The sequence below is a fragment of the Choloepus didactylus genome, chromosome 3 (assembly GCF_015220235.1).
Source record: "Choloepus didactylus isolate mChoDid1 chromosome 3, mChoDid1.pri, whole genome shotgun sequence".
NCBI lineage: Eukaryota > Metazoa > Chordata > Mammalia > Pilosa > Megalonychidae > Choloepus > Choloepus didactylus.
Genome location: NC_051309.1, coordinates 92,626,413 through 92,653,998, shown reverse-complemented (window position 1 = coordinate 92,653,998; position 27,586 = coordinate 92,626,413). Strand labels below are relative to the sequence as shown.

General features: G+C 38.0%; 2 protein-coding genes across 19 annotated transcripts in view; both read left to right on the top strand.

The window, feature by feature from the left end:
- The window catches only part of MAPK10 (mitogen-activated protein kinase 10), a 719,417-nt gene that overhangs the window by 566,158 nt on the left and 125,673 nt on the right, over positions 1-27,586 (top strand). The gene's annotated exons all lie outside the window — the stretch shown is intronic.
- On the top strand, positions 15,784-17,378 carry LOC119529616 (protein SET-like). The gene has a single exon (XM_037830199.1). The coding sequence runs from the start codon at positions 15,799-15,801 to the stop codon at positions 16,666-16,668; it is 870 nt and encodes a 289-aa protein (XP_037686127.1). The 5' UTR covers positions 15,784-15,798; the 3' UTR covers positions 16,669-17,378.

Below are 27,586 nucleotides of genomic sequence, written 5' to 3'. Positions count from 1 at the left end.
CAGCTGTGCCCTTGTTCTTGCTCAGCAACTCTTTTACTTCTCTCTCTCCTCAGCAAATTACCCCATTTCCCATGGTAGCTGTTAAAGTCCTTTTACAACTTTCACACAAGCTCCCAATGCCGACTCACCCTCCCCATTCCCTGCAGAAGGCCTTACCTCCTGCCTTCCGGAGAAAGCAGATGGCTCAGTCATGTACATTCTCAATTTTCCCTCCTACCTCCTAACTGTTTGTCATCTATACTCTTCTTTGCCCAACTTGTTCCTCCACAAGTAGCCGCCCCCTCCCCCAGATTGCCCACCCATCTGTGTTCATGTTTCCATCCTTCCCTGTGGGGCCTATTAGGTAATCTTTATCTTGAATCAAATGTCTCTTCTCCTCTGGCAGCTTCTTCTCCCCTGTCTATAGTGGAAACGCCACCCTCCTCTCATCTAAAAAAAAAAAAAATATTGTCTGACCCTGAACCTACCTCTGTGTCTCTCTTTCCTTCATTGTCAAACTTCTTGACAATATAGTCTGAATTTTGTGCTTCCATATTCTATTTCAATTCTCATTTCACAAACAGTCCCAATTCTATCACCGTTACCCCTGTGATGGAGCAGGGTGTTATGGAGAAGGCTACCACTGACCTACTAATTGCTTAATCCGCTGACTTCTTTTACAGCCCCCCAATTTTTTACTTCTTTTTCATTGAAATGTTAACTCTCTGCTTCTTTTTGAATGTCTTTCTTCCTTTGAATTTCTTTTTTTTTAATCTTTATTTTATCGAGATATATTCACATACCACGCAGTCATACAAAACAAATCGTACATTTGATTGTTTGCAGTACCATTACATAGTTGTACATTCATCACCTAAATCAATCCCTAACACCTTCATTAGCACACACACAAAAAAAACAAGAATAATAATTAAAGTGAAAAAAAGCAATTGAAGTAAAAAAGAACACTGGGTACCTTTGTCTGTTTGTTTGTTTCCTTTCCCCATTTTTCTACGCATCCATCCATAAACTAGACAAAGGAGAGTGTGGTCCATATGGCTTTCCCAATCCCATTGTCACCCTTCATGAGCTACATTTTTACACAATTGTCTTCCAGATTCATGGGTTCTGGGTTGTAGTTTGATAGTTTCAGGTATCTACCACCAGCTACCCCAATTCATTGGCACCTAAAAAGGGTTGTCTATATTGTGCGTAAGAGTGCCCACCAGAGTGACCTCTCGGCTCGTTTTGGAATCTCTCTGCCACTGAAGCTTATTTCACTTCCTTTCACATCCCCCTTTTGGTCAAGAAGATGTTCTCCATCCCACGATGCCGGGTCTAGATTCCTCCTTGGGAGTCATATTCCACGTTGCCAGGGAGATTCACTCCCCTGGGTGTCTGATCCCACGTAGGGGGGAGGGCAGTGATTTACCTTTCAAGTTGGTTTAGCTAGAGAGAGAGGGCCACATCTGAGCAACAAAGAGGCATTCGGGAGGAGGCTCTTAGGCACAATTATAGGGAGGCCTAGCCTCTCCTTTGCAGCAACTGTCTTCTCAAGGGTAAAACCTATGGTAGAGGGCTCAACCCATCAAACCACCGGTCCCCTATGTCTGTGGTCACGTTAGCAACCATCGAGGTGGGGTAGGCCAATACCCCTGCATTCTCCACAGGCTCCTCAAGGGGGCACTACATATTTTTTTCCTTGTTTTTTTTTTGTTTTTTTTTTTAACTTTCTCTTCTTTTTTAAATCAATTGTATGGAAAAAAAAATACAATAAAAGGACATTTCAAAGAGACCATAACAAGGGAGTAAGAAAAAGACAACTAACCTAAGATAACTGCTTTACTTCCAACCTATTCCTACTTTACCCCAAGAAAGTTACAAATATAACAACATTTCTGTGAACTTGTTCCTACTATATCCATCAGAAATTAACAGACCATAGTCATTCCTGGGCATCCCCAGAACGTTAAATAGCTTATCTGTTCTTCTTGGATTATCGTTCCCCCTTCCTTAATTGCTCTCTATTGCTAGTTCCCCTACATTCTACATTATAAGCCATTCGTTTTACATTTTTTAAAGTTCACATGAGTGGTAGCATATAATATTTCTCTTTTTGTGCCTGGCTTATTTCACTCAGCATTATGTCTTCAAGGTTCATCCATGTTGTCATATGTTTCACGAGATCGTTCCTTCTTACTGCCGCGTAGTATTCCATCGTGTGTATATACCACATTTTATTTATCCACTCATCTGTTGAAGGACATTTGGGTTGTTTCCATCTCTTGGCAATTGTGAATAATGCTGCTATGAACATTGGCGTGCAGATATCTGTTCGTGTCACTGCTTTCCGATCTTCCGGGTATATACCGAGAAGTGCAATCGCTGGATCGAATGGTAACTCTATATCTAGTTTTCTAAGGCACTGCCAGACTGACTTCCAGAGTGGCTGAACCATTATATAGTCCCACCAACAATGAATCAGAGTTCCAATTTCTCCATATCCTCTCCAGCACTTGTAGTTTCCTGTTTGTTTAATGGCAGCCACTCTGATCGGTGTTAGATGGTATCTCATTGTGGTCTTAATTTGCATCTCTCTAATAGCTAGTGAAGCTGAACATTTTTTCATGTGTTTCTTGGTTTGCATTTCCTCTTCAGAGAACTGTCTTTTCATATCTTTTGCCCATTTTATAATTGGGCTGTCTGTACTATTGAGTTGTAGGATTTCTTTATGTATGCAAGATATCAGTCTTTTGTCAGATACATGGTTTCCAAACATTTTTTCCCATTGAGTTGGCTGCCTCTTTACCTTTTTGAGAAATTCCTTTGAGGTGCAGAAACTTCTAAGCTTGAGGAGTTCCCATTTATCTGTTTTTTCTTTTGTTGCTTGTGCTTTGGGTGTAAAGTCTAGGAAGTGGCCGCCTAATACAAGGTCTTGAAGATGTTTTCCTACATTATCTTCTAGGAGTTCTATGGTACTTTCTTTTATATTGAGATCTTTGGTCCATTTTGAGTTAATTTTTGTGTAGGGTGTGAGGTAGGGGTCCTCTTTCATTCTTTTGGATATGGATATCCAACTCTCCCAGCCCCATTTGTTGAAAAGACCATTATGACTGAGTTCAGTGACTTTGGGGGCCTTATCAAAGATCAGTCAGCCATAGATCTGAGGGTCTATCTCTGAATTCTCAATTCGATTCCATTGATCTATATGTCAATCTTTATGCCAGTACCATGCTGTCTTGGCAACTGTGGGTTTATAATAAGCTACAAAGTCAGGGAGTGTAAGTCCTCCCACTTTGTTTTTCTTTTTTAGAGTGTCTTTAGCAATTCGAGGCATCTTCCCTTTCCAAATAAATTTGATAACTAGCTTTTCCAAGTCTGCAAAGTAGGTTGTTGGAATTTTGATTGGGATTGCATTGAATCTGTAGATGAGTTTGGGTAGAATTGACATCTTAATGACATTTAGCCTTCCTATCCATGAACATGGAATATTTTTCCATCTTTTAAGGTCCTCTTCTATTTCTTTTAGTAGAGTTATGTAGTTTTCTTTGTATAGGTCTTTTACATCTTTGGTTAAGTTTATTCCTAGGTACTTGATTTTTTTAGTTGCTATTGAAAATGGTATCTTTTTCTTGAGTGTCTCTTCAGTTTGTTCATTTCTAGCATATAGAAACATTACTGACTTATGTGCATTAATCCGCTACTTTGCTAAATTTGTTTATTATCTCTAGTAGCTGTATCGTCGATTTCTCAGGGTTTTCCAGATATAAGATCATATCATCTGCAAACAATGACAGTTTTACTTCTTCTTTTCCAATCTGGATGCCTTTTATTTCTTTGTCTTGCCGGATTGCCCTGGCTAGCACTTCCAGCACAATGTTGAATAACAGTGGTGACAGCGGGCATCCTTGTCTTGTTCCTGATCTTAGAGGGAAGGCTTTCAGTCTCTCACCATCGAGTACTATGCTGGCTGTGGGTTTTTCATATATGCTGTTTATCATATTGAGGAAGTTTCCTTCAATTCGTACCTTTTGAAGTGTTTTTATCAAAAACGGATGTTGGATTTTGTCAAATGCTTTTTCAGCATCTATTGAGATGATCATTTGATTTTTCTCTTTCGAATTTTTAATGTGTTGTAATACATTGATTTTCTTATGTAGAACCATCTTTGCATGCCTGGAATGAACCCCACTTGGTCATGGGGTACGATTTTTTTAATGTGTCTTTGGATTCGATTTGCAACTATTTTGTTGAGGATTTTTGCATCTGTATTCATTAGGGAGATTGGCCTGTAGTTTTCCTTTTTTGTAGCATCTTTGCCTGGTTTTGGTATTAGATTGATGTTAGCTTCATAAAATGAGTTAGGTAGTGTTCCATTTTCTTCAATGTTTTGAAAGAGTTTGAGTAAGATTGGTGTCAGTTCTTTCTGGAAAGTTTGGTAGAATTCCCCTGTGAAGCCATCTGGCCCTGGGCCTTTATTTGTGGGAAGATTTTTGATGACTGATTGGATCTCTTTGCTTGTGATGGGTTGATTGAGGTCTTCTATTTCTTCTCTGGTCAGTCTAGGTTGTTCATATGTTTCCAGGAAATTGTCCATTTCCTCTACATTATCCAGTTTGTTGCCATACAGTTGTTCTTAGTATCCTCTTATGATTTTTTTACTTTCTTCTGGATCTGCAGTTATGTCACCTTTTTCATTCATTATTTTGTTTATATGGGTCTTCTCTCTTTTTGATTTTGTCAGTCTAGCTAGGTGCTTGTCAATCTTGTTGATCCCCTCAAAGAACCAACTTTTGGTGATATTTATCCTCTCTATTGTTTTTTTGTTCTCTGTGTCATTTATTTCTGCTTTAATCCTTGTTATTTCTTTTCTTATACTTGGTTTAGGATTGGTTTGCTGTTCATTTTCTAGCTTCTTCAGTTGATCCATTAGTTCTTTGATTTTGGCTCTTTCTTCCTTTTTAATATATGCGTTTAGTGCTATAAATTTCCCCCTCAGCATTGCTTTTGCTGCATCCCATAGGTTTTGGTATGTTGTGTTCTCATTTTCATTCATCTCTATATATTTAGCAATTTCTCTTGCTATTTCTTCTTTAACCCACTGATTGTTTAGGAGTGTGTTGTTTAACCTCCAGGTATTTGTGAATTTTCTAAGTATCTGATAGTTATTGACTTCTAATTGTATTCCATTGTGGTCAGAGAATGTGCTTTGAATAATTTCAATCTTTTTAAATTTATTGAGGCTGTTTTATGTCCCAGCATATGATCTATTCTGGAGAAAGTTCCGTGAGCACTAGAAAAGTATGTGTATCCCGGTAATTTGGGATGTAATGTTCTGTATATGTCTGTTAAATCTAATTCATTTATCAGATTGTTTAGGTTTTCAATTTCCTTATTGGTCTTCTGTCTGGTTGATCTATCTATAGGAGAGAGTGATGTGTTGAAGTCTCCCACAATTATTGTGGAAACATCAATTGCTTCCTCTAGTTTTGCCAGTGTTTCTCTCATGTATTTTGTGGCACCTTGATTGGGTGCATAGACATTTATGATTGTTATTTCTTCTTGTTGAATTGCCCCTTTTATTAGTATGTAGTGGCCTTCTTTGTCTCTCAAAACATCCCTGCATTTAAAGTCTATTTTATCTGAGATTAATATTGCTGCACCTGCTTTCTTTTGGCTGTAGCTTGCATGAAATATTTTTTTCCATCCTTTCACTTTCAATTTCTTTGTGTCCCTGTGTCTAAGATGAGTCTCTTGTATGCAACATATTGATGGTTCATTTTTTTTGAACCATTCTGCGAATCTATATCTTTTAATTGGGGAGTTTAATCCATTTATATTAAACGTTATAACCGTGAAGGCATTTCTTGAATCAGCCATCTTATCCTGTGGTTTATGTTTGTCATATATATTTTTCCCCTCTCTCTATTAATATCCTTTATTGTACCCATACCGAATCTCTTTAGTACTGAACCTTTCTCCAAGTCTCTCTGTCCTTTCTTTGTTTCTCTGTCTGTAGGGCTCCCTTTAGTATCTCCAGTAGGGCAGGTCTCTTGTTAGCAAATTCTCTCAGCATTTGTTTGTCTGTGAAAAATTTAAGCTCTCCCTCAAATTTGAAGGAGAGCTTTGCTGGATAAAGTATTCTTGATTGGAAATTTTTCTCACTCAGAATTTTAAATATATCATGCCACTGCCTTCTCGCCTCCATGGTGGCTGCTGAGTAGTCACTACTTAGTCTAATGCTGTTTCCTTTGTATGTGGTGAATTGCTTTTCTCTTGCTGCTTTCAGAACTTGCTCCTTCTCTTCCGTGTTTGACAGTGTGATCAGAATATGTCTCAGAGTGGATTTATTTGGATTTATTCTATTTGGAGTTCGCTGAGCATTTATGATTTGTGTATTTATGTTGTTTAGAAGATTTGGGAAGTTTTCCCCAACAATTTCTTTGAATACTCTTCCTAGACCTTTACCCTTTTCTTCCCCTTCTGGAACATCAATGAGTCTTATATTCAGATGTTTTATATTATCTCTCATATCCCTGAGATCCGTTTCAATTTTTTCAATTTTTTTCCCCATTCTTTCTTTATGCTTTCATTTTCCATTCTGTCATCTTCCAGGTCACTGATTCATTGTTCACCTTCCTCTAGTCTTGTACTGTGAGTGTCCAGAATCTTTTTAATTTGGTCAACAGTTTCTTTAATTTCCATAAGATCATCCATTTTTTTATTTAGTCTTGCAATGTCTTCTTTATGCTCTTCTAGGGTCTTCTTGATATCCTTTGTATCCTGTACTATGGTCTCATTGTTCATCTTTAGTTCTTTGAGTAGCTGCTCTAGGTGCTGTATCTCTTCTGATCTTTTGATTTGGGTGCTTGGGCTTGGGTTATCCATATCGTCTGGTTTTTTCATATGCTTTATAATTTTCTGTTGTTTTTGGCCTCTTGGCATTTGCTGAACTTGATAGGGTTCTTTTAGGATTTGTAGACCAATTGAAGTCCTTATCTCTAATTTATCAGATCTACAGCTTCGTGGAGTACACTTTCTCTAACTAACCAGCAGGTGGCGTCCACAAGCCACCTGTTCTCCACAAGTCAGTTCTCCCCTGCTTTGCCTTTGTAGTGAGTGGGAGAGTGAGTCTTGTGGGGTCCAATTGGTGTACCAAGCTTGCGTGTGTAGTTGGTGTTGCCTGCCCTGTATATGGGGCGTGTTTCTGGGCAGTCAGGGAGGGGGGGGTGGCTCTAAGAATCAAATCTCCCTGGTGATCCTGGAGTTTTAAAGCTGCTGCAATAGTCTAATCCTTCAGTTCAGTCCTGCCACAGTTTGTCTCTGCCACTGACCCACAAGTCCTTGGTATTGGCGTATGGCTCCTGAGACTTGCATGTGGGTCCCTCTTCCAGGCCGTGCACCCCCTGGTCCTCTGTTGAGGGATGACTGTGCTATGTCACAGGTGAGTGCCGTCCCCCTAGGGCGGTTCTGGGCTGCTGGACTTTGTAGGGAGGCTCCCAGTCTGCTGAAATGATGGCTAAATGGGGCTTTGTTAATTCACACTGCTCCACCTTCCTAACTCTGGGACAACCAGCTCAGGGTGCAGGAAGGCTAATGTCCACACCCAGTTTTGTGGTGGGTGCCTGTTATTTGAAGCACTTCCGTCACACTGGGTTGTCTGGGGCAGCTCTGGGCTATGGGGCTGGGGACGGGCAAGAGTGTTTCCTGTCCACCAGGATGATGGCTGTGAGTGGACACCCCCCTTTCCTTGGGAAGTTGTGGTGTTTAGTGAATTTTCTCAGCCACTGGATTATTGCCTTTTGTCTCAGAATTCTCTTAGTTCTGCTCTTGTCTTGACCTGCCCAAATTGCACGTCTTTGAAGCTTTCTGTATTCAGCTTCTTAGAGTAATTGTTTTAGAAAAAGAAAAAAGGATTTAAAAAAAAAAAAAAAGGCCCTCCTTACAGATCTAATGGGTTATTGAAATGCTAAGAGACAAAGCAATTAGGGCCATCAAGGAAAGGTCCACAGGGCAGAGAGATCAGCTTTTCTTCGGGATTTGCATATGAGCCTCAGGGCCTGAGCTCTGCCCTTCCCCTTTCTATGTTCACCAGAACTCCAAAAATCCTCCGCTTTTATTTTGGAGTTTTTCGTGCTGTTTTTTTCTATGTCTGTCTCCTCTCTGCTGGGCTGGCTGCTCTCAGATTCTCTGGTGTCTGGTCTCAGTCTATCTGTGGTTGGAGTTTGGATCAGTAGAATGAGTTTCCGATAAGGGCTGCCACTGCGGTTCTCCCTTCTCCTTCCTGGAGCTGACAGCCCCTCCTCCCACAGGACTGAGCCTGGCAGGGAGGGGTGCGGGTCCCCTGGCCACAGAAACTTACAGATTTCGCTGATCTCAGCAGTTCCACATTTTCATGAGTGTTGTATGAAGTATGCCCAAAGTCAGATTGCTCTGTGGTGTCCAGTCCATGCAGTTCCTGGCTTTCTACCTACTTTCCTGGAGGAGTAACTAAAACATACAGCTCACCAGTCCCCCTTCTTGCCCCGCCTCTTCCCTTGAATTTCAATCTGGGATTTTTCAAAATCTGCTCCTTGTTTGGAATTAGAGGGACTGGCTAACACAGCAGACTGAAAGGGAACATAGTAGTGGTTGAGAGTTCAGACTCGAGCCAGACTGCCTGGTCTGGGATTCTGGCTCAGTCTTACCTGCATGTAACCTCAGTTACCCCATCTGAAAAAGGGGCTAGTAGAAATGCATACCTAAATTGAATTAAATTAATTATTGAATTAAATGTATTGTTAAATTAAACTAAATAAGTTAATACTGTGTTGACTTAATTAAGTAGTAAATACTTGTTAATTTTCATTATTGTTAGATAGCCTGGGTCATGGCTAGGTTCTAAGAGGTTGACTAGATAGGGTACTGTCTTTTATAGTTTGATGTGCAGACAGCAAATAAAATAATCCAATCCAAAGTTCCTGAAGGCAAACTTTGAATAAGGCCAAAGCAAAAGGAGCCAGTAAAACAGAAACCAATTCTAAATCCAAATGAAAGGAGTAGGATCCTAAATGAGAGATGGAGACAAATCCCGAGAACTGGGCCAGAACTGGATCAAAGTGGGAGAAGTTTGGTAATAATGGAATGAATCTAGGACAAGTGTCATGACTATTATTGACTAGTGGGTGAGTGGTAGTGATGTCTCTCCTGCCTCTATAATCAAGCTATCTCTGTCTCTTCTATTGGTCATCTTTCTCCACCCTTCAAATACTTATATTTTAAAAATGTTCTTCCTCCTTTGGACTTTCATAGCTTTCACAGTTTAGTGCCTCATCATTAATGTCTCCCACCTCTATGTCATTCTGACTGCATCTGACTTCTTAGTTCATAGTCTTTATGTTCAACTGTGTAGTATTATCTCATTCAGGTTATTCCACAGATATCTCAAATTCAGCATACCCCATATGATTTTATACTCTTCTAGCGAATTTGTTCACTAAGTATTTCTTATTTTGGGATCACTATTCCCTCAGTTGCCTAAACTGTACACTATTGAGTAATTGTCGCCTCCTCCCTCTTTCAGATTTGAGTCCATTTGTTTTTTTTGTTTTTTTTTTGAAATATCCCCTCCTTGCATTCCCACTGACCTCATCATACCTCATCTGGACTGCCATCATGGGTGCTTAACTGATTTCCCTCCCTTCTAACTTTTCCTCCCCAATCCTTCCTTCACATTACTGACAGAATAAAATTTCTTACAAAGTCAAATTCATATATCAGGGAACTGCATTCTAGTCATTGGTCCCAAATATGCTCTCCACTTCTATGCTTCTGAGTATTTATATAAATTTACTGTATATTCAGTACATAGCATGAACTCCTAATTTTAGTAGTAATATAGCAAATAATAAAATGTACTTAGAAACTAGCATCAGCTTTTTGAAATAGATATGGTTGTATGCAAATGTTAATAATAATTAAAATAATTTTGACATTCTCTAATGATTATGCCTTTGACTAATTTAAAGGATGAACTAGTAAATCCAAAATGTATCTTTCAAATCATTTATTAAATACAACACCAATGTTAACGTGATCTGAAAATACTGAGTAACAGATAAATGACAGGCTCTGAAAGAATGATTAAAAAGTATAATACAAGGACTTTTATTTAAAAATATGTTTCCTATTTTGTTATCTAACTGTAAGATTGATAACATAGTCATGATAAATTAATATTTATGGCCTCCACACAGAATACATATCATTAGTGTCATAAGGTTGGAAAAATTAGACATGAATGCCACTGATGCAACTAAAGTGAATCTTAGGGGTATACGTATCAGGGCTGTGAATGTGAGAAACATTACCGGATTTAAAAGAGAATAATTAGGTTAAAAAATGGGGAAAATGAAAATGATTGTGGTTTCTAGATCCATTGTTCATAAACTTGAAATAAAGAAAAAATACAAAACAAAAAATTAATCTCATTCCCGAGGTCTCATTAGTTCATTTTCATTCATTGAATATTTATGGAGTATCTGATCTGTGGTAGTCACTGTGCTAGGTCATAGGGCTCTAACATGAACAGACAGGGTCAAAGATCTTGCCATCTAGTCAAGAAATGGGCATATAAGCATGTAAATACCATCACTTTGCCCCTCCTTTCTTGGGCTAACTCCTTCACAAGCTTCAGTTCATATGTATTGTTAGGATAATTCTGGTTGATGTGACAAGTCTCCCCACCCCCCCATGGATAGAGGCTCAAACACAGAAGAAATTTATTTCTAGTTTATTTCTTGTTGTGGGGGTGGGGAGGTGGGGGTGGATAATGTGAGTTTTTCTCTGTTCTTTTCAGTGATTGGAGGAGCCAGTCTGATGGAGGCTCTGCTGTATTTACCTTCTAAAGTCTCCAAAAAGTTAGCCAGAAAAGGGTAAAAGCATGGAGGAACTTTTATGGGGAAGGACTGGCAGTGGTGTGTTTCACTTCTGCTCACATTTCCTTGGCTAGAATTCAGTCACTGGGCCACAACTAAGTCTAAGGTAGACTGAAAATGTCATCTTGCTGTGTGCCCAAGGAGATGAGGAGAACTAAGATTTTGTAATCTGTGTCCAATCTAAAATGTAACTTCCTCCAAAAACCCTTCTATCATCCTTCTAAATCCAGGATTGGCACTCAACTGACATACTTCTATATCATTCTGTATTTTCTTTGCCATAGCATTTATCATACTATTTTTACATTGTATGTTTAATTGTTTAATTTCCCTCTGGGCTATAAACTCTTCAAGGGCAACAATTATTCCAAATTTGTTCCCAGTTGTATTTCTGAAGCTTAGTACAGTTCCTGGCACAGAATAGACCCTTAGTAAATATTTATTGCTGGTAAACTCTCTGCCTTCTCTTCCTCATGTCCTAGTCACTCCCCAACTCATTGCAATCCACCTGTGCACACACCACTCCACTGAAACTGCTCTTGCTAAATTACCAGTGAACCAAATGCCAAATATAGTAAGCACTTTTCAAACCCTATCTTACTTGATTCCTACAGCATTTGTTAGTTGCCTCTGTTGTTTTGATGTTCTCCTCTTCAAGGTTCACCTTGGAGGTGTTCAACTTTATCTTCCTAATTCCTAGGTGAGCTCCTTTTCAGTAAAGCTACTATGCAAAGGAGTGTTCTTGAGTGTTGTTGCAACCTCAAGGATAAAGGTCTGTATTTTTAAAGACAAGAACATCTGTTTTCCCTCTCAGAGAGGACATGCTAGATGTTGGGAGTGAGTTGTGTGGAGAGAAAGAGTAAGAGAGGGAGAGAGAAAGAGAGGCTGAGAGACAGATATAAACAGAGATAGACAGAAATAATGAACGAGTAAGAAAGAAATGGATGACAGGCCCACAAAGAGGAAGATGAAAATAAGAGACAGACGTAGGAACACAAGGCAGGCACTGAGAGACGCCCAGAGAGAAGCAGAGAGACTAAAGATACGAGAGAGAATCATAATTGTTAGACAACAATTTCTGAGGAAACAGGAAGATCCTAATGGGGCTAGCTTTGAAAAGAAGTGACAGTTCATGAAAGAACAAAATTGAGAAAACATTTTATTATTATTATTTTTGCTTGCAATAAACCATGTTTGATATACTGAGCAAATGCTTTCCTCATGTTGTTTTACTCTCAAATAGATGTGGAAATTTGAATGGACCAAGAAGTTTTTTGACCATGCAGCTAAGTATGAAAAGGCAATTTAAAGAAAAAGTAAGGAAAATGATAGAGAAAAGCATTAGTCACAGTGCAATGCTGGTAAAATTGCTACTTCTCTGCTTTGTTACACTTTGAGGAGGATGAAACCCATTGGTAAAAGTACTTCATCATTAACCCCCTTTTCTTTTGGTGAATATGATAACATGTAGGGAAATAGAAACTTAGACTCAGCTACTATGTCCATAGCATATAGTCTCATCTAATAGTATTCATAGATCTGTGCTTCTTTTATAGCCCATTATTGACAAGTTGTAAATATCTGTTTCATTTATTTTCACCTGAAAGCAAACATAAAGTTTCTGGATCAGAAGCAGGCTCTTATCACTTACAGAAATCACTGCATCAGTTGCCATTTCCCCTTCTCCCTTTCAGGGCAATGTGATGAAAGCCAGATGTTACCATGTCCATGAAAAGAGGATTTTGTATGCTAGGAAGAAATTATGAATCTTGGAGTTTCAAAAGGAACTGTTGCCATCCTCCCCTCTTAAAAGAGGGAGAGAAACCTAATCTCCCTAATATAAACAAATCTTCTCTGCGAAGAGAAGGGGTAGGTCCCTAGTTTACAATACTTTGGAATATAAATGGAAGCTCCTTTGAAATGTAAACACATTTCCCTCTGGAGTTTTCTATCTATTCAATCACTGGTTAACTTCCAAAGTTTTTTCCTTTAACCAGGTTCCAGTTTTCTTTGCTCAGAAACCTCTAATGCTGCATAAAAAAGAAAATATTCTCTCGACAATTTCACAATTTCTGTAAAATGGACTGGTTTTCAATATTTGTAGAACTAAAATCATTCAAATCTATATTGATGTCTGTATTGCTCACAACCCTATGAGGTAGCTACTATCATTATCCCCAGTTTACAGATGAGAAAACTGGGGCACAGGGATTAAGTGATTTCCTCAAAAGGTCATACAGCTAAGTATGGGCAGAACTAGAATTTAAACCCAGGTAGTCGAAATCCATAGGCCATGCTCATAAACACTCTTGCTGTAAGTACCAGCTCCAGCTGTTTTGGAGGTTAAATTAAATTAATATGTGTAGAGTGCTTGGAGCAGTGCCTGGCCCAGGGTAGGTGGTATATATTAGTTATGTAAACTCCATGAGTCCCAGGACTTGGGCCTCTTTTGTTCAGGGCTGCATTCCCAGCACTTAGAACATACAGGTACTTGTTGAATGAATGAATTTATCTTACTGCAGCAATATATAACCATGCATACATTCCTGGGCCTCTACTCTGAACTTCCTTTGGAAAAAAGAAAACTTAAGTCAAAGCAATCCAGCATTAAAATCTTTCAGGTCTTACAGTTCCCTTACACATTGAGACTTTTCTACTAGTTCCAAATTATGTTTCATTCTTACAGGCAATGTGAATTATCATTAAAAACTTATTTTAAAAACGCTGCTGAATGCATTAATAATGAAATACTCTAGACTTACAAACTAATGAAATTTCTGGATCCCAAATAACCTTATAAAATTGCTATTTAAAAAATTCTAAAATAATCATTGCACTTTGACGGCATGTGTGTTTTTAACATCCCCCACTTAACTAGAACTCAAGATCCTTTAGTGTTTTAATTAAATTAATTTGTAAGTACACATACTGTGTCTTTATATACATGCTTGTTCCATGTGCAGAAATTAGAAGTACCCTATTAAACAAACCAAAAGGGCTCAAGAATTTGGTACTTCTTCACAGAATTATTGCAAATTCCTGTTGTTTGTACAACAAAAGTATTTTTTAGTGATTTAGTTTGATACCCAGAAATAGCAGAATCAGCACAGTTGAGATTCTATGCTATTTTCACCCTTTTTCTATAACAAGCTTACACCTGATAACTATTTTCCTTGATTATCAAAATGCATGTCAGAGGAATTTAAAATTTAGCCATTGTGAGATTTTTTCCCATATAAAAAAGTATATCTTTAGAGAATTGGAAGATGGTGCATTAATAAGATATTGAAAAAGAAAGCCTTTCTTTACTTTTATTTCCATGTCTATTTTCTCATACTGCAGTGATTTCCCTTTATTTCAGAACCACATCTATTGCATTCTATTTCATTCTATTCTACAATTATTTATTTACCGTCTGATATGTTCATGAGCAAAAGTAGATATGGTTCTCACTCTTTTTCAAATGTTGGCCCAGTATGAGATGCAGTTATGGATGTCTGTATTAGATGGGATATGCCCTCAGATGCTCTAACAGAGACCCAGACTACAGTGGATTAAACATTCCCGTAAAAGCTGGGGCTGTTGCATATTTCCTGGGGATAGGGTATTCTGTTGCACAAGATAATCCAGAGACACAGGAATCTTGACAGTGCTCATCTTGTCCTCATTGCCAAAGCCACTAGAGTCACGTTCCTGTTTGTGGGAAGAAGGAATAGGCAAGTGGAGCACAACAAGCTTCTCTATAAGGGTATGATCTAGAAAGTGAATATTTCATTTTTACTCTCAGCATTTTCCTAAACTTAATCACAGGGTCACATCTAGCTGCAGAAGCTGAGAAATAAATTTTCTGCTAAATGATCATGAGCAGTTCTAAAACAAGGGAGGTGCTTATAACTAGGACAAGGAAGGGATGGATCTGGAGAGACCATTAATCTCTGAAATAGTTAAGTCTTTACTTTCTGGATTTGATAACTGATACCAAGTTACTCTTCATCTGACTTTGACTTGTGGGGCCCACTTGAAGTCAGTGAAGATTTTAGTTCTTGATCCTTCTAAACTGTGTTGCAGCCAGCTGCATTAAATGGATCAGAGCCAATAGTTCCTCAAGAAATGATGCAATATAACAAGTTGTACAACAACTGTATTCATTAGCGGTGTACTAGACTGAGGCAATCACTCTGTGTCCTTCCCCCTGCTTTCCAAAGATCCTTTCAGTGTCTGGAACACACAAAAGGTACTTCAAAACTCTTTATTGAATGAATGATAAATGAATGAGTGTCATATATTGTGGTTGTGACACTGGCTTATGTTTTTTCTTTTTCTTTTGTTTTTTGTTGAACTCTGTGAACTACTGAATTATGGAAAGAGAGAGCACCAGACAAGGCTTTTTAACTGACTTTTAATGTTTTCAGGATAAGGTTTATTTTGTCTTCATTTGTCTGATCTTCTGTTTTATAACAACCATCCAAGATATTTGAGGACAAATCATAAATTTAAAAATATGCAAAATTATAGTTTTTTTCAAAAGAACTCAAAGATCATGTATCTAGCTGCTGTATTTTACAGATAAGAAAATTGTGGTCCAGAAGGAGAAATGTTTGCCAGTTATCATATAAATTAATCATATTAGAGCCTTTGACTTTCAATTCACTGCTCCTTTAAATATAACATTGATCCTGTTGATCATGAACTTTTAGAGGCCTGGTGACTGGCAGATTTGAGGCTTGTGTTCAGATCAGCAACCTCTAAATCAAGAGCACGTACTTTTTCCTCAATAGTTCTCAGAGGGTGATCCCTTGACCAGCAGCACTGGCATCTGTATAAGAATCAATATCAGAGTTCTCTGAGCTTCTTCCTGGTGAGCATCTGTCTTGGCTTCTGGTTACTGGACTTTCCTGACAGCATGGCCCCCAAACGCCAGTCTTCACTCCTGCCTCAAATGAAGAAAGTAAAGCTGCTTCCTGTCCTCAAGCCAGAGGAAACATCAGCCGCTCTGGACATGCCAAAAGGAGAAAAAGAACAGCAGGAAGCAATTGAACATATTGATGAAGTACAAAATGAAATAGACAGACTTAATGAGCAAGCCAGTGAGGAGATTTTGAAAGTAGAACAGAAATATAATAAACTCCGCCAACCATTCTTTCAGAAGAGGTCAGAATTGATCGCCAAAATCCCAGATTTTTGGGTAACAACATTTGTCAACCATCCACAAGTGTCTGCACTTCTTGGGGAGGAGGATGAAGAGGCACTGCATTATTTGACCAGAGTTGAAGTGACAGAATTTGAAGATATTAAATCAGGTTACAGAATAGATTTTTATTTTGATGAAAATCCTTACTTTGAAAATAAAGTTCTCTCCAAAGAATTTCATCTGAATGAGAGTGGTGATCCATCCTCAAAGTCGACTGAAATCAAATGGAAATCTGGAAAGGACTTGACGAAACATTCAAGTCAAACACAGAATAAAGCCAGCAGGAAGAGGCAGCATGAGGAACCAGAGAGCTTCTTTACCTGGTTTACTGACCATTCTGATGCCGGTGCAGATGAGTTAGGAGAGGTCATCAAAGATGATATTTGGCCAAATCCATTACAGTACTATTTGGTTCCTGATATGGATAATGAGGAAGGGGAAGGAGAAGAAGATGATGATGATGATGAAGAAGAAGAAGGATTGGAAGATATTGATGAAGAAGGGGATGAGGATGAAGGGGAAGAAGATGAAGATGATGATGAGGGAGAGGAAGGAGAGGAGGATGAAGGAGATGACGACTAATAGAACACTGATGGATTCCAACCTTTTTAATTTTCTCCAGTCCCTGGGAGCAAGTTGCAGTCTTTTTTTTTTTTTTTTCCCTCTTGTGCTCAGTTGCCCTGTTTTTGAGATCTCTTTTCTCTCCTTTACACCATGGTTCTCAACTTATTTTGGGGGAAATACCTTGTGCAGAATACAGTGGGAAAAGAATCTCTACCCATTTCTGTTCCAAATTCGTTTTTATACCTTCCTGTCTTGGCAACAACAACAAAAAAACTTTATGGAATCAACACACCACCGTGCTCTGTGGGAAAAAAGAAAAACCTTCTGCTTCCTTCACTCAGCTGGAAGCTGGAGGGTGCTAGGCCCCTGTGTAGTAGTGCATAGAATTCTAGCTTTTTTCCTCCTTTCTCTGTATATTGGGCTCAGAGATTACACTGTGTCTCTATGTGAATATGGACAGTTAGCATTTACCAACATGTATCTGTCTACTTTCTCTTGTTTAAAAAAAGAAAAAAAAAACTTAAAAAAATGGGGTTATAGAAGGTCAGCAAAGGGTGGGTTTGAGATGTTTGGGTGGGTTAAGTGGGCATTTTGACAACATGGCTTCTCCTTTGGCATGTTTAATTGTGATGTTTAATGGACATCCTTGCAGTTTAAGATGACACTTTTAAAATAAAATTCTCTCCTAATGATGACTTGCCCTGCCACTTAATGGGAGAATCAGCAGAACCTGTAGGATCTTATTAGGAATTGACATTTCTCTATTGTAATTTTGTCCCTGTTTATTTTTAAATTTTCTTTTTGTTTCACTGGAAAGGAAAGATGATGCTCAGTTTTAAACGTTAAAGTGTACAGGTTGCTTTGTTACAATAAAACTAAATGTGTACACAGAGGATTTGATGCTTTTCTCTCAGAACAGATACAATGTAGATGTTCCAAGTTTGACTTTTTTAACACATCATTGTCAAACTTTGTCACCCTATCTCCAAATTTTTTGATACGCACTTTGCAGGATGACCTCAGGGCTATGTGGATTGAATAAAGGGATTTGAGTCAATGTATTAATGTCTCCATAGCTGGGAAACATTGTGGGAACAATTTGCCATCAATTTCTGAAAAGACATCATTGGTGATATCAGATTGCTCAAAATTCAGTTTGAGGGTTTGTACCCTTGTTTTTAAAATGTCTAGTTGGCATTTTTTTAAATGGGCTTTTATTTATCTGGATATAATAATGAAAATAGTGCCTGCCACCACCATCAGCCAGACCTGGTGCTCTAAGGCCAAGTTACATGTGGGGCAGTTGCTGGCATGTCTTCACTGGCACTAAAATGTGACCAAGAAGAAGGGCTCTCCGTGTAGGAAGTCATGTTGGTGAGAAACTCAGGTTAGGATTACTTTTTGTCTGAAGTACCAGCTATCTAACAAAGCTTTCTCAAATGAGACTCATCTTTGTGAATCTGGGTGAGATGATGGACTCTGCTTGGTCTGCTATATGCCACTGTGCATATAACAATTTGAGAAGCTACCTAATTCATAAGCTTTTAATGCTGTAAAATATAATAGCTAAAATTCAATGCCACTTAACTTTTTCAGAGATGAATTTAATGGCCAGCCTGGTCAAATTCAAAGCTTTTGATGTATAAAACTTTATAAATGGAACTATTCCATCAAGAGGCAAAGTGTATCAAAACCTGTTTAGATAGATAGTATGTAATTTTTTTGCACAGGTCTGTTGAGTGAATACATCACTGTATATCGGTCAGGAATCTTGCTCCAATAAAGGAACATAAAGATTTAAAAAAAAAAAAAAAAAAAAAGAATCAATATCATCTGGGAACTTGTTTGAAATGCAAATTTTCAGGCCCCACTCCAGATCCAGAAACTCAAAAACTCTGGGGGCCAGGCCCAACAATCTGAATTTTAACGAGTCTTCCAGGGGGTTCTGATCTCCATTTCAGATCCAGGGTGCTACATTGACAGGACAGTGTATAATATGGTGTATAATTTTATGTGATATGGACACTCATAACCAAAGCTACCAATTATTGCATAACTACAATGTGCCATTCTCTGTGCTATGTGCTATATGCATATAGTATTATTTAAACATCACAATAGTCTGGCAAAATGAATTTTATTATCTGTGTTTTATGAATGAGGAAACCGAGGCTCAGAGAGATTAATTTGTCCGTCCTCCCTCAAGATCACATAATTAGTTAGATATTGGCAGAGGTGAGATCTTTAACTCATAATGTTTTACTCTAATGCCCACATGATTACTAAAGCTTTATGTTTTTTAAAAAAATACTCTGTATGATAATTTACTGATTGAGAAATATGGAAAGTAAGAGAATTTGATATGTGAAACACAAAGCTTTCAGGGGCCAAGAACTGTTTCCAAATTTCCTCTAGTTACAACATATTCATTAAAAAATACTGCTCTGAATTTTGCCAGCCTTCTTTTGGTTTTGCTGATACATGCAAGACATTTTGCTAGGAAAATAACTGGTCAGCTTTCATCAGGTAACTTTTTTTTTCTTTTGTTTTCTTTTTTCTGTTTGTGGTGAGTCCAAGTAAAATTTGCCTCCTTTTCATATTCTTAACCTTTTTAGTAGAATAATCCACCTAAAATGGATAGTTCTGGTTATTGCTAGGAGCGAACCCTGGAAACTGTGTTGTCAAATTTTCAGATCTTTCAAGAGAAGCAGGGGATACACACATAACACATATACACACAATCTCCTAATGTTGGGATTTTCATAAGTAATTCAGTTGTAACACCATATAGACCAAAAACTATATCCGAGGGCTGGCTATGTTCATGACATGTCTACCTTTGTATTTGCTATAAACTTTTGATGATGAATTTTCAAAAGTTCAAGTTCACATACTTCTTTAACATCATAACCTGGACTAATTTTATTACCCACCTTAAGTCCCCTTCTTTTTGAGTGATAGCTTATTGATTGAAAAAATAATAATTTAGATTTAAAATCTACCAAGGTTGACACCATGCCATCTTCACCATTTACTAGATTTGTGAAACTTAGGTAGGTTACTTATAATCTCTTATCTTCATTTTCAATGTCAAGAAAAGGAACTTAAAATGCACTCAGCCCAGTTTTTGTGTACATAGTAGATAGTTCATTCCCTTCTTTAACTATGACAAAAATATTATGAAGAAACAAAATGGACTTCCTGCGGAAATATAAAGGAGTTGGAAATTATTTTTTCTCCCAGTAAAAAAAAATCCTACAAATAATTTTTAGGAGACAATGCTACTCAATGAAATAACTTAATAACAAACATATGCCATTTAATTAAAATTTTTGGTCTTTGTAATATATTGTCCCACATTTTTGTCAACTAAAATGGTAGAAAATAAGCTTCCAGTAGTATGATTTTGAGATTTACCTGTCCTTCAGCTCCAAAGGGCAGAATCAGATACTGACTTTCTGGAAGCTGCTGAATTGCCAACTTTGGGCAGTTTGTATTGATGTTTGGATCTGTATGCTGATGCTTCAAGATAGTGACTTAATTCAATGTCCTAAAATGAAGTAGCAAAGTAGATAATCTAGCTGGATTACCTGGATCAGCAAAATAACAAATTTTGTATTACTTTCTTGGTGGTTTGCTTATGGTACCTCCAGAACTCTTTTCTTTTCCGTAGAACTGTTAAAATCCAGGTGGAAAGCTTACCTTTATCCTTGTTCCATGCCAGAAATTACAATTGATTTAGGATGAGACGAAAGCTCATTGATGAACTAGGAAACATGGATGATTAAGTTCACTAGTAAAACTTTATGACTTAAGGTCTGTGACAAACATACCCTGAGCTGATTCCCCAGTGAGTAAAGCCCTTGTATAATTCCCCCCTTATAGGTGAAGATAGAACCTGTGAATTGCTTCCAGCTAATCAGGTATGGTAATGTGATGGGATAGTCACTGCCTTGATTAAGTTATGTTATATTAGACTCTGTCTTAGAAGACTGAGTGAGAGATTCTCCTGCTGGCTTTGAAGAAGTAGGCTGTCTAGTTATACAAAGGCCTTGTGGCCAGGACCTGAGAGTGGCCTCTAGGCGCTGAGAACAGCTCCCAGCTGAAAGCCAGCAAGAAAACAGGGATTCAGTCTACGAGCATAAGGAACTGAATTCCGCTAATAACCACTTAAGCTTGGGAGAGAATCTTGAGTTTCAGAAAGTTCCTTTAGCCTGCCAATACCTTGTTGATAGCTTTGTGATATCCTGAGCAAAAGATTCAGCTAAGTCATGCCTTGAAAACTCCAGAATAATAAATATGTGTTATCTTAAGCCACTAAATGTGTGGCAATTTGTTATGCAGCTTGGGAAACTAATGTGGGGTCATCATAGTTACACTCCCCAGGTTTCAGTTGTTCCTTCTAAGTGTTTGAGATACTTGGAATGATGATGCTTTGGAAATGTATATTCCCAAGTCTGGAGGATTTCAGACAAGTTTATGTCTAATGGCCATTGAATCATTGACTTGCTAGGACTAGAAATGTATTTTGCATTGTTGATCTTTGCTGCAGTCAGAAAATTCAACACTTATTTTACTTAAATGTAAACACTATAGATCCTTAGTATAGAGCATGCCTAGCAGAAATAAGCCTTGTTCGGAGAGTTTTCCAAAGGTGGCTGTGTACCTGGTTTTGTCTTTCCTCTAACAGCTAGGGAGGTTCTACTCAGTGAAGGTATTTATGTGTAATACTATCTGGATGGTTTGATATAGGGCTCTCTGATGACTAGAAATAATTAAATGAGGATGACTAACCACATTGTGAAAAAAATAAAAGGAGAAATACTTTAGCATATAATTAAATTAGGTAACAAATTCTAAAGGTTACATAGTAAGGTTTTGACGCAAATATTCTTTTTTCTCCTCATCAATTGAATGAGCATGGACTCTAACATTCACATGTATGTTTTCATTTCAGCCTAGTGCCTGCCATGTATTAGCTGTGTGACCAGAGCTTCACTTTCATTATTTATGGAAAGAGTATAATATTGCCTATATCATAGGATTATGTGAAGTTGTGTAAGGATTAAATTTTATAATTATGTGACTTGCAAAATACAGAGCATGACACATATTAGGTGCTCAATAAATTGTTCCCTCTTTTCCTTCCTAGGCCCAAACCAACACACACATGCAAACCACAAATATGTGTATACCTATACCCACAGACATATAAAGGAACTGGTAAAACAGTTTGATCTGGATAAAAGGTTATTCTCTATTCTGATCTGCTTTTGATATTTCTTTTCATATTTCTAAATGTTACATTTAGAATTTAACATTTTCATTACATTGTTTTTTTTTTTTTAATTTTAGATTTAACATATGCAATTGCTTAGGGCATCTATAGAAGTATCTCTGTCAGGGGAGACTTCTGAGAAGATGGCTGATTAGGAGTTGTGGGGCTTCCTTCTCTTCCAGAGAAACAGCTAGGGGATTGGCAGAAACTGTCTGAAACAGCAGTTCTGGGGCCTTGGCGCTCAGGGGGAGTGCCATGCAGCACCTGGGAAAGTGACGAAGAGATGGAGAAACTGCAATGAGAGAGTATGAGTCCCTAAGCTCTCACTCCTCAATCCTGGTGCCCTTCCGCCACTCTTGGGGCAAGCAGCTTCTGATTATCTGGTCCCTAGTGGGTGGCTGCAGACAGAGAGGGCCATGGAAATCCACTTTCCTCAAAACAGGGTGGGACATAACCCAGCACTGTTCCATCTTTTAGCCTGCAAATTTAAACTGCAAGGTCCCGTGGTTTCAACCTGCCAGTCTGGGTGCTGTTGTGCCATTGTTTCAACTGACACCAGGGAGCAGCAGCGAGATAAATGCAGCCTGCTTTCCGAGGGCTGGGAGGAATAGGTTGCTGAAGTACACCATCTGCTGGGCAGACCAAGGAAGCACACCCTTGGGAAGTAGAATTAAATGCTTTCTGGTATCTTTACCTGACCCTCTCCCCAGTGTGTAGAACTGATAGAGATACAAGTCTCCCCTGTTAGACATACTTTTGTAGATGTCCTTAAGCAATCACATAGATTACATCTAAATGTGTGGAACTGGTGTGCACTCCTTTAGTGGGCCCCTGGCCCTGCTTTGGTTGGGTAATACTGAAGAACCAAGTGCCAAAAAGAGCATTACCACAAAGCTAATCAAGAGCAAAAACTTAGGCAAGAGAAGAATCCAACCTTCAGACTAAACTCATCAAGACAATCCAATGCCCAGACTCAGCAAAAAATTGCAAGCCATACTACAAAACAGGAAGATATGGCCTGGTAAAAGGAGCAAATTAAAAAATCAAAGGAGACACAGAATCTGGAACAACTAATCAAAGATGTACAAACAAATCTCCTGAATTAATTCAAGGAGCTGGCTAAAGAGATAAAGGATATTAAGAAAATACTGAGCAAGCATAAAGAAGAATTTGAAAGCAAACAAAGAAAAATAACAGACCTTATGGAAATGAAAAGCAAAATAAATGAAATTAGAAGTTCATTAGAAGCATACAACAGATTTGAAGAGGCAGAAGAAAGGATCAGCTTACTAGAAGTCAGAGCATCCGGATTTGAATAGACTAATGAACAGAAAAGAAAACATTGAGCACAGTCACAGGGAATTGATTGACAACATGAAGTGCACAAACATATGTGTCTTGGGTATTCCAGAAGGAGAAGAGAAGCAAAAGGGAGCAGAAAGAGTATTTAAGGAAATAATGGTCATGAATTTTCCAACACTTATGAGGAACATAGATATCCATGTCCAAGAAGTGCAGTGTACTCTGAACTGAATAAGTCTGAGTAGACTTACTCCAGGACACATACTAATCACAGTGTCAAATGCCAAAGAAGGAGAATTCTGAGAGCAGCAAGAGAAAAATGATTTACCACATAAAAGGGATGCCCAGTAAGACTAAGACCTATCATTTTTATAGCTTTTTAAACAAGATACCAGTATCATGTTTTTGGTAAACAATATCCTTTTTATAAGATGGTCTCATGATTCCATCAAATAAATCTGAGATTAGCCATGCAGAGTTTCACTTGTGTATTTTGATGTTTCTGAACTCTTCAGAACATGGGCTAGATTTTATAGAACCCAGGTCACAAATAAGCTCTTTGATGTTGGGCAAGTTAGTCATCCTGCATAGGCCTCAGTTTCCTCATGTATAAAAGCAGTGAGGGTATTGTTTTGATGATTTAAGGTCTCTCTAGCTACAAATTCAGAGTCTTGATATGTACAATATTTGCTATATACAGAACTGTACAATATGCTTTTTCTTCCTTTGTGAAAATTGCTGCTGCCAAGCACAGTGCTTTTAGCAATTTGCAAAGTATTTGTTGTACATCTGGTAGGAAACAGATCTTGGGAGTCTGGGAAGTAATTACCAAATCTTTAGCAGCCAATAGTAGTGTTTATGTGTGTGCATGTGAGTCTGTGTAAGTGTGTATAAATTACAGCAAGGTGGATTCTGAATGGATACATAAATATCCCTCAATTTGAATGATGAGGAGAATATATAATTATTGCCATGAAAGGTAATGTTTTTCCATATTCTTGACTTCTTTTTCTTAGGAAAATACAAAACACTTGAATGTTATTATCAAGCTTACAGGTCAACATAGAAGTAACACTGGGGGGGGGAGAAAGATGGGAGAGAGAGAGAGGGAGAGAGGAAGAGAGAGAGAGAGTGTGTTATGGTAATGGGGTGAACGGACCAAGGTGGAGATTCTAGTGTAGTTTTTTTTTGTTTTGTTTTTTATTTATTGAGATTGTTCACATACCATACAATTATCCAAAGATCCAAAGTGTACAATCAGTTGCCCCCAGTACCATCATACAGCTGTGCATCCATCACCACATTTAATTTTTTTTCAATTTTTAGAACATTTTCATTACTCCATAAAAGAAATACAGACAAAAAAAAGGAAACTCAAATCCTCCCATGTCCCTTACTAACCCCCCTCAATTGTTGACTCATAGTATTGGTAAAGTACATTTGTTACTGTTGATGAAAGAATGTTAAAATACTACCAACTGTGATTAGTTTGCAAGAGGTATATTTTTTCCCTATATGCCCCTCAATTATTTTTTTTTAAAGTTTCAGGATAGTATTTAATTTTCAGATATTTATAGTCATCTTATTTGATATCACAAAATAGTGGTCATGTTATAAATTTTATATATGAGGATATTGTTGCACTATTCTCACCATACACAGGGTTGCAGAATAAATCTGAATACAGATCAATATTTCCCCTTCTTTCTCCTCTGTATATTACAAATATGCCTATACATAACCCTTGCTATTCAAATTATTTTTATCTGAACCAAGAAACTAAATTGCACTGAGATAATTTTGTTTTGTTTATAGGAATTCTCACTGTAAACCTATACCAGCTTAGGGATCAGAGAGTAAATAGATTTTTTTTTGCCAAACCCTCTATCTGAACTCAGAAGCTAAATGGTTCAGTGTTTTCCATTAACTATGCAATAAATAGCAAATCTTGGATCCACCATTAATGTTCTTTTGTTTCAGTATATGAAATAGAAGTTAATAATTGCCTTTTAAATTTAGTGGTTCAATAAACTACCATAAACCGATGTCTCTCCATATATAAATAGACATTTTCACCAACACTGCTCCCCATATACCTTTGCTGTATATATCCCATGCCTATCTGCAGACAATGGCATCTAATCTACACCAACCAATAAAACATAATTCAGAATACACATTTTTCAATGGTCTGAAAAAGTGTAAGAGTATTCCTTTGGATTTTCAAAGAAGTCTATATTTTCAGACTTAATTTAATAGTTTTTGTTATTTTTATTCTAATTCCTGTTTTATCAATTGGGAAACTAAGAGTCATCTTACAAGTTAAGTGAGATGACCACAATTATAATCAGCAAGTCAGAAAAGTGAGACAAGTATCTTCATCTTCTGACTTCTAGTGTTTCAGAAAGAATGCCATACCATAAATGTGAGTTATCCATTTGAAATAGAGTGAAAGAAATGGTAGCATGGAATAGGATGTGAAACCAAGCATGTTTTCTCCTTCATAATGTCACCATTCTGCAATGTCTGTTTATTCCTCTCTGAAATACAGAATTAAAAATAATTTAATATAGGGTTGTGCCTTATGATGACTATGATGATAATAAAGCCAAAATTATGTTCCAATGGTCACTATATGGCTTAAAAAATGCATCTTCATCTACTATTATGGAAACCTTTCTCCATGTCTGTCTTTCCTTTCTTTGTTTTTCTCTGTCAGTAGGCGCTCCCTTTAGTATCTGAAGTAGGGCAGGTCTTTTATTAACAAAATCTCTCATCATTTGTTTGTTTGTGAAAAAACTTAAGCTCTCCCTCAATTTGAAGGAGAGCTTTGCTGGATAAGAATTCTTGATCGGCAATTTTCTCTCTCAGAATTTTAAATATGTCATGCCACTGCCTTCCTGCACCTCCATGGTGGCTGCTGAGTAGTCACTACTTAGTCTTATGTTTTTTCCTTTGTATGTGGTGAATTGCTTTTTCTCTTGCTGCTTTCAGAACTTGCTCCTTCTCTTCAGTATTTGACAGTCTGATCAGAATATGTCTCGGAGTGGGTTTATTTGGATTTATTCTCTTTGGAGTTTGCTGGGCATTTATGCTTTGTGTATTTATGTTGTGTAGAAGGTTTGGGAAATTTTCCCCAACAATTTCTTTGAATACTCTTTCTAGACCTTTACCCTTCTCTTCTCCTTCTGGGACACTAATGAGTCTTATATTTGGATGTTTTATATTATCTGTCATATCCCTGAGGTCCATTTCAATTTTTTTGATTTTTTCCTCATTCTTTTGTTCTTTCATTTTCTGTTTTGTGATACTCCATGTTGCTGATTTGTTGTTCAGCTTCCTCTGGTCTTGTACTATGAGTATCCAGAATCTTTTTAATTTGGTTGACAGTTTCTTTATTTCCTTAAGATCATCTATTTTTTTTATTTACTCTTGCAATTTCTTCTTTATGCCTTCTAGGCTCTTCTTCTGTCTTTTATATCCTGTGCCATGCTCTTCTTCTGTCCTTTATATCCTGTGCCACTTGTCTTGTTGTTTGTCTTCAGTGTTTTGATAATTGCTCCAAGTACTGTGTCCTCCTCTGATCTTTTGATTGGGTGTTTGGGTTTGGGTTATCCATATCATCTGGTTTAAAATTTTCTGTTGTTTTTGGCCTTTTGGCATTTGCTTAACTTCATAGGGTTCTTTCAGGATATGTATGCTACTTCAAAGACTTCTCTCTAACTTGTCAGATCTACTGCTTGGTGGCATACACTTTAACTAACCAGCAGGTGGCATCTGCGAGCCACCTATTCCCCTCAAGCTTGTTCTCCCCAACTTTGTCTTTGTGGTGTGTGAGGGTCTGATTCTTGTGGGGTCCAGTTGATGCACCAGTGTTGCATGTGTAGTTGGTGCTGTCTGCCCTGAATGTGGGGTGTGTGTCTGAGCAGTTAGAGAGTGAGGGCAGCTTTAACAATCAAACCTCCCAGGTGTTCCTGGAGATTTAAAGCTGTTCCAGGAGTCTAAACCTTCAGTTTGGTCTTGCCACAGATTGTCTCTGCCACTGACCCACAAGTCCTTGGTATTGGCATATGGTCCCTGGGATTTCTGAGTGGGTTCCTCTTCCAAGCCATGCCCTTCTAGGGCCGCTGCTGAGGGAAGACTGTGCTACATCACAAGTGTGTGCCAACCCTCAAGGGAAGTTCTGGGCTGCCAGGCCATGTAGTGGCTTTCCAGCCTGCTGAAAGGATGGCTGAATGGGGCATGTTAATTTCCCCCTTTTTGCACCCCTCTGCCTTCCTAGCTCTGGGACAGTTAGCTGAGGGTGTGCGAAAGGCTATTGTCCACACCAGATATTGTGGCATATGCATGCATTGC